This window comes from Neomonachus schauinslandi, chromosome 7, assembly GCF_002201575.2.
Source record: "Neomonachus schauinslandi chromosome 7, ASM220157v2, whole genome shotgun sequence".
Taxonomy (NCBI): Eukaryota; Metazoa; Chordata; class Mammalia; order Carnivora; family Phocidae; genus Neomonachus; species Neomonachus schauinslandi.
Genome location: NC_058409.1, coordinates 31,076,926 through 31,088,940, shown reverse-complemented (window position 1 = coordinate 31,088,940; position 12,015 = coordinate 31,076,926). Strand labels below are relative to the sequence as shown.

Genomic DNA, 12,015 nt, shown 5'->3' with positions numbered 1-12,015 from the left:
TTGCACCCAGAGGCCGGCAGCAGACCGAAAGCGGCCGAATCTCCTGCGCTCCGCCCGCCCCGGCTTCCGTGCCAGCGCCCGGTGGCCACCGCCTCCGAAGTGATTGCTGCCTCGCCGCCTCCGCCGGGTCCAGGACCATGAAGCTGCTGCCGTCGGTGGTGCTGAAGCTTTTTCTGGCTGCAGGTGAGAGGGCTGCCGACGCCCGCGGAGGTCGGGGGTGGGGGTGGGGGGCACAGAGGAAGGTCGCTGCAGCGACCCCAGCGCGGGCCACTTGGTGGGGCCCGTGCTCACTGGGTGTGGGCGGGCGCCAGCACTGGTGCGTGGCGACCGGGGGTCTGGAGAGGGGGTCTGATGCGGCCTCGCCCCTCACCCGCAGCGCTCTCGGCGTTGGTGACTGGCGAGAGCCTGGAGCGGCTTCGGAGAGGGCTGGCAGCTGGAACCGGCAACCTGGACTCTCCCACCGAATCTACGGACCAGCTACTGGCCCCGGAAGGCGGCCGGGGCAGGGAAGTCCTGAACTTAGAAGAGACAGACCTGGACCTTTTAAGAGGTGGGTGTGAGGGCTGCCCATCCTCGACCCCGCGGTGGGCAATTGAAGAATAAGTGGATTGAGGATTCATGCCGTTTGGGCACACTTGCGGGTTGGGCGTATTCGTGGAGGACTTCAAGGAAAAGCTGCTGAGCCTGACAGGCTTACTCGGGGATCCTGAAATGTGGGTCCCACTGTCTTTCTTGCTGTTGAGTCTCACATGTCGAGCTGCTGCCCTTCTGGGTAGTTTAGAGCCTAGGGAGAAGGCAAGGTGTCTGGGGTCTGGTACATTCCCCTGGGGTAAGCTGGAGTAAGGAACAAGGAATGGTTAGGATGCTTTCCGTATTGTTTCTGTATAACAATGGGTGCAAGTCTTAATTCCTCTATCAAATGACCATTATGTATAAAATGACAGATGTGGAGAGCCTAGGAACATAGTAGGTGTGCAGTCTTCTCCATCCACCTGTCTCCAGGTTGGAGAAACAGAGGGGAATGAGGAACTCTTGGTTCCCCAGGTGAGGCCAGCACCTCCTGGGGAGCCTATGAGCGGTGGGCACAGTGTCCCTAGGGAGGTATAATGAAATGCCATGTGTCTACACATCCCACCCAAAGCCTAGAGACTTCTGAGCACCCTGAGTCCCTGAGAGAGACTCCGAGCGATGAAGGGCCAGGTGGGATCCTCCAACCAGCAGATGTGGCAGTGGCTGAGTACAGGCACAAGGCAGAGTCCAGAGCCTCCGGCAGTGCCCACTTGCCTGCCTCCGGCCACCTGCCGTGATTCTTGAGGGTGGAGCAGGGACTGAGCCCTGGAGCGCCAGAATGACTAATTTGGTTGGAAAGATACCCACCTGTTCTAGCCCCGCCTGCTCCTCAGCCACGTTCCCCCCTCCTTACGCAGAGCTTCCCTTAGGTGCTGTCTCTGCTTCGTATAAATCAAAGGTCTGCTCCCAAGCCGAGCCTGCGCTGCCACCCTTCATCCTCTCCCCGTAGCCTCCTTGGGTCGCCCCTGGCCGGAACAACCTGGATTCTCGTAGCCCTCTCCTCCTAGGCTGGGCAGAGCTGGGCTGTGACTCACCCTCCACCCACACGGCTGTTCCTCATACCTCTGCAGACCTGACTCACTGCTCCCTGTCCCTGGCAGGAGCCTTGCTGTCACCCTGTCACTCTCTTCCTCCCCTCTCTGGTTGGCTTGCCTCTCCGGCCACAGTTTCACTCCAGCTCTGGTCACTCCGAGCATTGGCCTCACCTGAGTTCTGAAGGGACTTGCGTCTACACCAGAGGAAACGGGACTGTGGATTACTAGCACCTGCCTTTCTTCCCTTCTCTTGGCTTTGCTGGGTGAAAGCTGTTTTTCAGATCTGGGGATCCTATCATCTAAAATGAATAACCATTACCATTTTTTTATTAAAAGATTTTATTTATTTATTTGACAGAGAGAGAGAGAGAGAGCGAGCACAGGTAGGCAGAGCAGCAGGCAGAGGGAGAGTGAGAAGCAGACTCCCCACTGAGCAAGGAGCCCGATGTGGGGCTCGATCCCAGGACCCTGGGATCATGACCCAAGCCAAAGGCAGACGCTTAACAACTGAGCCACCCAGGCGCCCCATAACCATTACCATTTATTAAGTACCTACTGCGTTCTAGGCACTCATTATGCTATTGTGGATTGATTAATCCTGTAACAACCTCTGAGATTGAACTTCTGCTAGCTACTACTTGTTGAGAACCCCAAGGTTCAGGGAGATTAAGCTAATTGCCCAAAATCAGAGGGCTAAAGTTGCAGCACAGGTCTGCTGACTTCAGAGCCCATTCATTGTCTCATTCCTGGTTCAACATCCTGGGTGCTCTAGACTTGTCCAGGGGAAGGGACAGGGGTGCGTGAGCAGTTTGGTATATTGGGAAAGCACTGGATATGGAATCCAGAGACCACATTTCTGACCTCAACCCTGCATGACCTTTACCAAATCACTGCCTTTCGGGACCTCAAGTTTTTTATCTGAAAATGGAAAGCCATGATATTCTTTCAAGTCACTTCCTGCTTGGGGATGCTGGGTCTCCAGTCCAATGTATGATGCTCACCCTAGCACCAGACACATGGCTACAGCCATGGGCAGCAGGCATGTTTTTTCTGCTGGGAGCAGGGGAGAGAAGACTGGCGTCAGACCCCTGATGGGCTAATGGGCGTAGCCCACGGTCAGTCCCAGCTGGATGTCTATGTGAGGCTGTTTTTCCCCCCTTTGAAGTGTGGAAAGAATGGGGGGAGTCATCATTGTTCCAGTTCCTTCTGGATAGCTCCTTACTTTCCATCTTTCACCCCCTTGTACACACTATACTCATCCATCCTAGAGAGCTATAAACAGGACATTTGGGGGGTAAATGTAATAGACCTTTGAGAGAAGTGGTGAGCTGCTAAGGACACAGAGCCAGGTAAATATTCTGCTTGAAGTCAAAAAAGCAAGGACCTGACCGGGGATGGCCTGCTTGCGGTCCCCAAGCCTGGCTCTGGCCTGGGCTCATGGTACCCTGGTGCTAATGGGTGTGTCAGAGGGGGCCATCTGGATGTGGACACTGTTGTTATTTTAGGAGCCCTCCCCCCGCAAGAAAAACCCTCCAAGTACCTTCTCCAGAAGCAATTTTTATCTCTGACACTGTCTTCCTGCAAGTGGGTCACTGAGTGCAGCATCAGGAAATGAGGTTGATTTAAGGCCAAAATAGCACCAAGTGGGCGTGGGGGAGTAGATGGGGATGGACAGTAGGGTGGGGGGAGGTTGGTAGAACTGCCCAGTCAGCGGCAGTTACTCAACAGAAGCTAGCATTGTTTGAATGGAGTTCTTAAACGGAGTCTGAGAAATGCTTTCCTTGGGACCCCTCTAGCCTCTGTTTCCTCCACTGCTTTCTGGTGGTTCGGCCCAGTCTTCCTTTAGCCCTGGGGAAGCACTGAGCCTGGGGGCCTTCCCGAGTCCTCTGACTTCAGGTGGGATCAAAGAGGATGTATTCCTTCCAAACACGATGCTGTTCTGAGTCTTTCCCCCAGGAGAGTCAAAGACTTAACAGGGTCTTTCTCTCCTGCAGCTGCTTTCTCCTCCAAGCCACAGGCTCTGGCCACACCCGGCAAGGAGGAGCGTGGGAAAAAAAAGAAGAAAGGCAAGGGGTTAGGGAGGAAGAGAGACCCATGTCTTCGGAAATACAAGGACTTCTGCATCCACGGAGAATGCAAATATGTGAAGGAGCTCCGGGCTCCATCCTGCATGTAAGTGTCCCTTCCCTGGGCTGACTCTGCTCAGCACACTCTTCGTCAGTCACGTGGCTGTTCCTCGTTGTCACTGTTCCTTGAATTCATAATTCTACCCAGTTTCTTCTCAATCTTTAGGCGGAAGTTGGGAGGAGGGGAAATATTTTTAGTCAGCGGAAGGGGCTCTCCCCCGCATGGGATGTAATTTCCTGTGGTGTAGGTTTGTGACGCTCTTTCATCCTTGGGGACATTTCCTGCTTGCTCAGACATGAACATGGGGCTAGGAGAGCTGTTACCTGCAGGCAGGTCCTTCAGTCCTACCTCATGCCCTACTCCAGATGGGAGAAGCCGGTAGGACACGTGGCAGAGTAGGCTTCCGGGGTGGAGCAGAACTCTTGGGGCCTCCTTACCCAAGCCCTGCAGGCAGGTATGAGGTGCATTTGGACTCACACTGTGCAAATGTGTGTGCTCAGACATATGTGTGCTCGTATGAGAGCACATTGCGGGTTGATTCAAAGGCATGGCAGGACTAACCAGAAAGGAATCATCATGGAAGCAGGGAGAAGCCCCTTTGTCTCTTCTTCCTCATCCCAGCAAGGGCCAGGACGTGGGGGAACATAGTGGGTATTGGCCTTTGGCCATGGGATTGGGAGAACACTTCCTTTGTGCAAGAGTAACGGGAAATGGAACCCAACCCAGTAGGCTTCAGCCCCTGGTCAGGCAGCACCACCCTTGCCCCGGGTGGAGGGGCCGTGGGTTCCCCAGCTACTCTGCTAGGCCAAGCCCAGCAGACGGCTGCCTGGGCACCCCCTCGGGGATGATGGCACAGCCATGCTCTCTGGCAGGCATAATGTCGCCACTGTGCCTGAGGCCAACACCCACATTCGACCACAAACATCTACTCTCTTCCTCTGGGCACAAGGTCCCTATAGAGAGACAGGCTTTGTGACCTGTGAGACTCTGGACAGGGCCAGGACACTATTAGGTGGGCACCTCTCAACCTGTCCAGAAGGCTGGCTGCCTGGCCTCTCTTCTACTGTGATTGGTACCCATCCCTTGGCTTTTTAAAGCTTCCTTGTCCTGACTGATCTGACATAGCAAAGCTGCCCTGTACTTGGCAATTGGCAGACAGACCCATCACTCTCTACCATGTCCAAGATCACTTGCGTGTCCTCCCCTATAACATCCTTGTCAGGAGCTTGGTATTACAGCGAGTTGCTTTAGAGTAACATAGACAGTCCCCATATTATTCTTCCCAAGGTCTTGGGATAGGGTGGGAAATGTTTGTCTTAAATTTGTAAAAGGCCATCTTTGACACAGGATGGAGGCAGTGACTCCGAGGGTGGTCAAGATGGATTGAGGCCAGGAATCTGTCTGGTCCAGGGCTTTGGTGGATGGACTTTGACTGCGTAGCTGAGAACCTCTGTAAGGGTGCTATCCTGGAGAGCTGGGCCTGACCCACCAGCGAAAGCCGGTAGATAAGGGTGCATAGGGCCAAGGTGGTCCTAGGGATAGTGATGATAACCATGATGATGCCTTCTCTCCTTTGCGCCATAACTTCACAATTAACTTCTAATATGAGCTGAGCCCCGCAGGTACGGGTTCAGTACCTACCTGGTGCCAACTATTCTAGGGAATAGGGAATTATAGTCATGTCCTGGGATTCTCAAAAGCCCTAGGCGGGGGTTGGTAGGGCTTGTTATCTCTAGTTGAAAGGTGAGGAAACTAGAGCCAGGAAGTAGGAAGTGATTTGCCTGATATCAACAGCTAAATAAATGGATGGAAACAGAAAAAGGATTCAGGTGCCTGACTTCCAGTCCAGCATGCTTTTCATGCCCCCAGGCTGTACTGGGTGTTGGCTTGTGTCCTTCTTCCCTATCTGTCCTTACAGAATTTGAATAGGATTTTATAGAGGACAGCCGTTAGGTTCGAGGTCTCTTAAGGCTTTTCGTAGCATAGCAATCTGATTTGAAGACTTCGTCTCTGCTTCCTCGGCAGATTTGCTAGGGGCTGGATTCTGTGTCCGCTTTGGCTACCTCCTGCCTCTGGCATTTGGAACTTGGGGCAGAAAGCAGCAAGAAGACACAGAGCTCCCGGTGTGGGGAAATGTGATATCTGGTCACCTACATTTGGGGTCCTTTGTTGCTCCTCCTTCCTCTAGACCCAGGAACCGCCAGCCGGAGTGTGTCCAGGCTGCCCTGAGGAGCTTGAGGCTAGCTGGCTTCCTAAACCAGTCCTCCTCAGCCACCATAGCCAGGAAAACCCTTCTGTGTCACCAGCCAAAAGTTGCCCTCAAAGAGCAGTTTCCTGGGGCTCCTGACTGGCTGCTGACCCAGAAACTGGCTGCAAAGTTTCCTGTGGCCGGAGGAAACCTGGAGGCAGTCAGGCTGAGGAGAACTCAGCTGGAAGACAGACAGGCGTGGGGCCTTCCCTTGGCCTCACTGGCCAGATGCGGAGAAGGAACAGCGAGCCCCCTTCTCTTTGGCTCCATCTGACTTCGGTGCCCCATTCCTCGGGGCAGTACCCTCTGGAGTCCTATTATATAATCACTCACACATATGTGGGACTTGGCCTTTTGTTAAGGGCTGTTAAGTGTAGTATCTCATTTGATCTTCAAAGTACTCTCGTGAAATAGGTATTTATTATTCCTGTGTTTTACATGAGTAAACCCAAGCTTGGAAAGGTAAAAGTAACTTGCTCAAGATCACCTGGCTAGAAATAGCAGCAAGACATGAGGTAGGGGTGGAGAAACCCAGTTTGGAAGATGTCTCTGGACACTAGAGGGTTCTTCCTTCCATTGTAATACTAATACAAGTTCTGAAATGGGTCACAAACATCAGTAGGAGGAGCATGTTCCAGTTTGGTGGGTTGCTGGCTCTGAGCAAGATACATGATCTTGCCCCCACCCGGGATGCTTGGAATGGACTCATCCACCCTCCTTCCCTGGGGAAGCCAGGAGTCATCTGCAAAGGGAGGGGGAGGTGGGTAATATTAGGATGTTTACATTATTATCCTTTTGACTCAGGGTGGGGGTGGAGGGATTATGTAACTGAATTGCGGGACTCTGAGACCAAGCTTTATTTCTATCATCTGAGTAACTACCTGTGGGGTTTGAGTGATGGCTGGAAGTGAAAAACAGCCTCAGCTTCACTTCCCTTCTCCCACCCCCCTCCCCACCCCCCCAGGAGAGCATAGTCTCTGAAGTCATCTAGACTGCTGGGTTGAATCCTGGCTCTACCTCTCACTAGCTGCATAACCTTGGGCGAATTAGCTAAGAACTTAAGCCTCAGTCTCTCCATCTTTGAAATGGGGATAGTAACTCCTACTCCACAGAGATGTTTTTAAGATTAATTGAAATGATTCTTGTAAAGCAATTAGCACAGAGCACTTGGCTCACCGTAAGCCTTTAATGTTTGCTATTTATTATTCAAATTAATAATAATAAGTCAAAGAGCAGGGTCAGACAACCACAGGAACCTATCACTTCATCAGATACGTGTTTCCTGGGGGTTATCTGTGCTGTTCCGAGTGGAAAGAATCATGAATTTGGAATCTGCTTGGACTGGTTTCTAGTCTTAGCCTTGCTGCTTCTTAGTTATGCTACTTTTGGTAAATCACACCCTGTGATCGTTAATCTTAGTCTTTCAATCTGTAAAATGGGGCTGTACCTGCCTACCAGATGTTATGAGCCTCAGTTGAGCTAGCAGATAAGGATAGTACCTTATAAACTGTTAACTGCTGTGCATAAGTGATTTTCCAGGGGCTCTCCCGAGACCTTCCTCCATAGCCTGCCAGGATGGGGGTCGTTGTTTTGCCCACCTTGGCCAATGGGTTCATGGAGAGGCTGGGCATGGAGCCGTGTGCCCTGCTGTGTATATACAGGATTGACCCACATTTATCCTACAGTGAGGTGGTTCCCCAAAGCACCCAGGAGGGGCTGAGGCAGGGAGAGGCGCTCGGCACTCATCAGGGGCGGCCTGGCCCTCCTGCTGCTGCCCGGTCCGGATAGGTCCGCTTCCGGGGTGCCTCTCGGCAAGAAGAAGGGATTCCTTGCTCTGAGGTACCTACCACATGCACAGCCTGCTTCCCAGAGGAGGCATAGCTCCGAATAGAGGGCCGCCAGGTTCTCGGTGCTTCCGTCAGCAAGCTAGTGGCCCAAAGTCCCCAGGCAGATGGTGCCAGTGCGCTTGTGTGTGTGATTGGGGAGCACACTGAGCTCAGAGTCAGATAAACTGAGACCACGCTTCTGCTCTGCTGAGTGACCATGGGGAGGATAGCTCTGCCTTTCTGTGACGTGGGGGGCTGCCACCTACATCAAAGGGCCTCTCGGGCGCTCAGATACAGGAAGGGACATGAATGTGCTTGTTCAACTGAAAGGGCTTCCCAGTCTTCCTAAGAGCTTCGAGGAAATGCTTTATGTTAGAAGAGGCATTTGCCATCTGATTGATTTCTTGGGTGTGAAAAGCCGGAGTGTTGTTTCTGACATTTTTCCATGCTCTGGCAAGACAGCTGGGCAAGAAGTTACCTTGGTTTTTTTTGCTTTGTCCTATGATGGAGGAGGCCAGATAGCCCAGGGTTCAGAGGCCAAAAGTTGATGTGAAGCTCTCAAATTGGGCCCTGCACCCAGAGGGAGCTGGGAGTTAAATGAAAGGAACTTGAGAAAAATGACTCCTGGCAAAGGAACAGGACCTATTAATAGGATGAGCCGTGGCTGAGAGGGACCGAGGGCTGGAAGCCGTGGTGGAGAAGGCTGGGTTTATTTCTGGGTCAGAGTTGAGGGGCCTCACCAGAGGGAAGGATACTCGGTCCCCTCAACTCAACCCACCAGCTCATGGACCTAAGTCTTCTGAGGGCCTTAAACAGCGTGTGTCTTAATACACATGTAATAAATCATCCACACATGGAACATATGTAGCTTGGACCTTGAAGTCCTCCCTCACTTTTTCCCCGCCTGGAGCGGGAATCTTGAGCCAGAGAACCAGAGGGAATGGAGAGGGGGGCGAAGGGTGGGGAGCAGAGCCACAGAGCCCTCAGAGCGGCTTCTCAGGAGTCTTCTCCTAGACCCCTTCTAGAAGGATAGAGGAAGGGTGGGGATCAAGGCCAGGGACTGATAGGCTGAGGCTGTGAGGACTGCAGTCTGGCTTAGGCAGGAGGACCATTGCCTGTAGAGAGAGGACAGACCACTAACCTCATCTTTGCTTTGTCCCGTCTGGAACCAGCTGCGAGCCCGGTTACCACGGAGAGAGGTGCCATGGGCTGAGCCTCCCAGTGGAAAATCGCTTATATACTTATGACCATACAACCATCCTGGCTGTGGTGGCCGTGGTGCTGTCGTCTGTCTGTCTGCTTGTCATCGCGGGGCTTCTCATGTTTCGGTGAGTATTGGGGCCCCCTGCAGGCTGTTTCTGCAAATCACTCCCCTTCCTCCTCCAGCTGGGTCTTCTGCCTGTGATCCTGTGAGCCCTTCAGCCTCCCAAATTCCAGGCTAGGAATCTGACCGACATTCCTGAGTCCAGGTTCTCTAGGAACCTAGCTTCTCTGGCCTGACATGAGTCCAGTGGTCCAGAGCCCAGGGCAAAGATTGCCAGGTCATAGCAGGTCCTGCTTTTCACAGCAGGCCTAGTAACCCACGCATGGGTCTACCTCTTCTCACGGTTCTTTCCCTTTGCTCTGTTCTTTGACGGCATTAGTGTGTGGTTTGATAGACAAAGCATGGCTGGTGTATGGCTATTGGGATATCCTTTCAATTCTGAGGCATCTCACCCTCAGGCCGGGCTTCCAGTCCAGGTTATGTTCTAGACTGGGGGAGACCTACCAAACACTCTGCCCATTTCCAAGCCGTGCAGTTCGTCTGTTGTGAGATCTGGACCAAGTTACCTGCCTCTCTGACGGCTGTCATCTTACAGTGATTGTAATCTGTCTACCTACCTCATAAGGATATTATGAGGATATGTAAACAAGGTCAAAGTTCTCAGCAAATTATAGCCTGCTGTTAGAGACAGGCATTCCTTGGGGCAGTTGGGCCTTTGACCAGAGGTCTGTTGGGCTGCCATACCATCTTGGCTTTTCCAAGTAACGGAGGGAACCATCGTGGCAGTGTCCTTTAGAAAGACCTTCTCTGAGACCTGCACCCTATCATATCAGGCAGAGCTTGCTCACAAAACTTGTCTCCTTCAGGTACCATAGGAGAGGAGGTTATGATGTGGAAAGTGAAGAGAAAGTGAAGTTGGGCATGACTGCTTCCCACTGAGAGAGACCTGTGCTCAAGGTAATGGTCCATCCTTTGCCCCATGACACCATCACCATCTTCCCTTCAAGGCATTCTGAATTCTTCTCTCGACCTAGGGGCTGGGGGCAGGCTACTATGGAGTCAGGGTCCCATTGCAGAACGGTTTTCAAAAAGGTTTTCAGTGGGCCATCTCCACTAGGGGTGACAGTTGCTAGAGAAACACCTGAGAGAGATGCCTAAGACAACAGCTTCTCCCATCCTTGTCCCCTCTTCTGCCCATTCCCAGATGACCTTCCTACTTCATAAGACTGGACCTGGGAAACTCTTAAGACCTCTTAAGACTGGATCCAGCTTTAAATGCCTTCCTTTTGTGCTTTAGGAATCTGCGGGGCGACTGCTACCTCTGAGAAGGCACAGCTGATCGTAGACTCTGCAGAGGGAAAGAACGTCACAGCTAGTCAGGAAGACTCCTTCGTTCCCAGTTGCTATCTAGATTGGGCCTCCCATAATCTGGTATTTTTGCCAAAATACCAGAGCCTTCAAGTGCCAAACGGAATATGTCAAAATGGGATCTTGGTGAGAAGAAAGCAAAAGTGAGAGACCTTCATGCCCTTCTGATTCCCCTCCTCCAAACCCCACGTATCCTCATAAGTGTGTTTAAACGATTAACTTCTGGATTCAGATGCCAGTTATATTCCATATGCTCCAGGATCTTTGACTGATAAAAAAGAAGAAGGAGAGGAAGAAGGAAAGCTTTGTGGATTGGAAGAAAGTTACAAAGATTGAGAAGCCATGTACTCAAGTAGCCACCAAGGGATCTGCCATTTGGACCCTCTAGCGCTGGATTTGATGAGCTAACTGTGAAATAAATACCACAAGCCCGAGAACTCTGAATTTTGGGACTTCTACCCAGACGGAAGAATAACAACTATTTTTTGTTTGTTTGTTTGTAAAATGCCTCTTAAATTATATATTTATTTTATTCTATGTATGTTAATTTATTTAGTTTTTAACAATCTAACAATAATATTTCAAGTGCCTAGTCTGTTACTTTGGCGATTTCCTGGCCCTCGACCTTGGATGCCCCACCATCTGGCTCAGTGTCGCACCCCTCTGCCACAACTCTGAGCTGGTTCTGTGACCCATCTGTAGTAGTCTGTTCTCTGTCCACATTTCTGAAGATCTTTCACAATCACAGTGCCACAGGGGGAGGTCAGTAGAGTCAGGATATAGAAGTTAACTTTGTCAGATCCACTCTATGAGTTGGACTGCGGTCTTGCCTAGGCGATTTTGTCTATCGTTTGTGTTTTGAAAGCCCACAGTGCTGATGTCCAAGGGTAACAGATATTGGTGTTTGCCTATGTCCTCTCCCTGCGAAATCTCGTAAGAGGTTGGGCTTCCATGCCGGCAGCTTTCCTGGCTCCTCAACCCCCATGGCCCCAGGCCCACAGAGTGGGAACTCCCTCTTCCCTGTGTCATGACATTTCTCTTACTGCCGCCATTCTTCTGGTGCTACTCCATGCAGGGGTCAGTGTAGCAGAGGATAGTCTAGAGAAGGTATTCGCAAAGAAAAAGGCTGAGGAGGAGCAGGAAACATTGGAGCCGACTGTTCTTGTTAACTGATGACCTACCAATTACTACAGAGTTCGGAGGTGAGGAGGGCTTTTGTGGAAACCCACCCACCTCACCGAAAACTAAAAAGGTATGCTATCATGGTCCCTTCTGGAAGTTTCTGGTGCCATTTCTGAACTGTTACAACCTGTATTTCCAAACCTGGTTCATATTTATATTTTGCAACTCAAATAAAGATAACCCTTACTCCACAGACTTCTGTCTGCTTGTTTTATCTGGGAACTGGTTTAACATAGTTCCTAAGCCCTGAGTCGATATTAGGTTCTATGCCAGGCCTTTTTATGGACACTATCTCAATATCCCTGACAACAGTGTGATGGAGGTACTATCATCATCCCATTTTTCCAGAGGAGAAAGCTGAGGCTCAGAGAGGTTATGTAACTTACCTGAAGATAC

The 12,015-nt window shown here is 51.4% G+C and overlaps 1 protein-coding gene across 2 annotated transcripts; it reads left to right on the top strand.

Moving 5' to 3' along the window:
* HBEGF (heparin binding EGF like growth factor) lies at positions 1 to 11,804 on the top strand. 2 transcript variants are annotated; one of them, XM_021701916.1, is made up of 6 exons: positions 1 to 183; positions 377 to 550; positions 3,599 to 3,776; positions 8,978 to 9,133; positions 9,936 to 10,026; positions 10,367 to 11,804. In XM_021701916.1, exons 1-5 carry the CDS (start codon positions 138 to 140, stop codon positions 10,006 to 10,008), a joined length of 627 nt encoding a protein of 208 aa, XP_021557591.1. In that variant the 5' UTR covers positions 1 to 137; the 3' UTR covers positions 10,009 to 10,026; positions 10,367 to 11,804. The 2 variants fall into 2 exon arrangements, with proteins under 2 accessions (XP_021557591.1, XP_021557592.1); XM_021701917.1 differs by having other exon boundaries at positions 10,274 to 11,804.
* Positions 11,805 to 12,015: the final 211 nt, after the last annotated feature.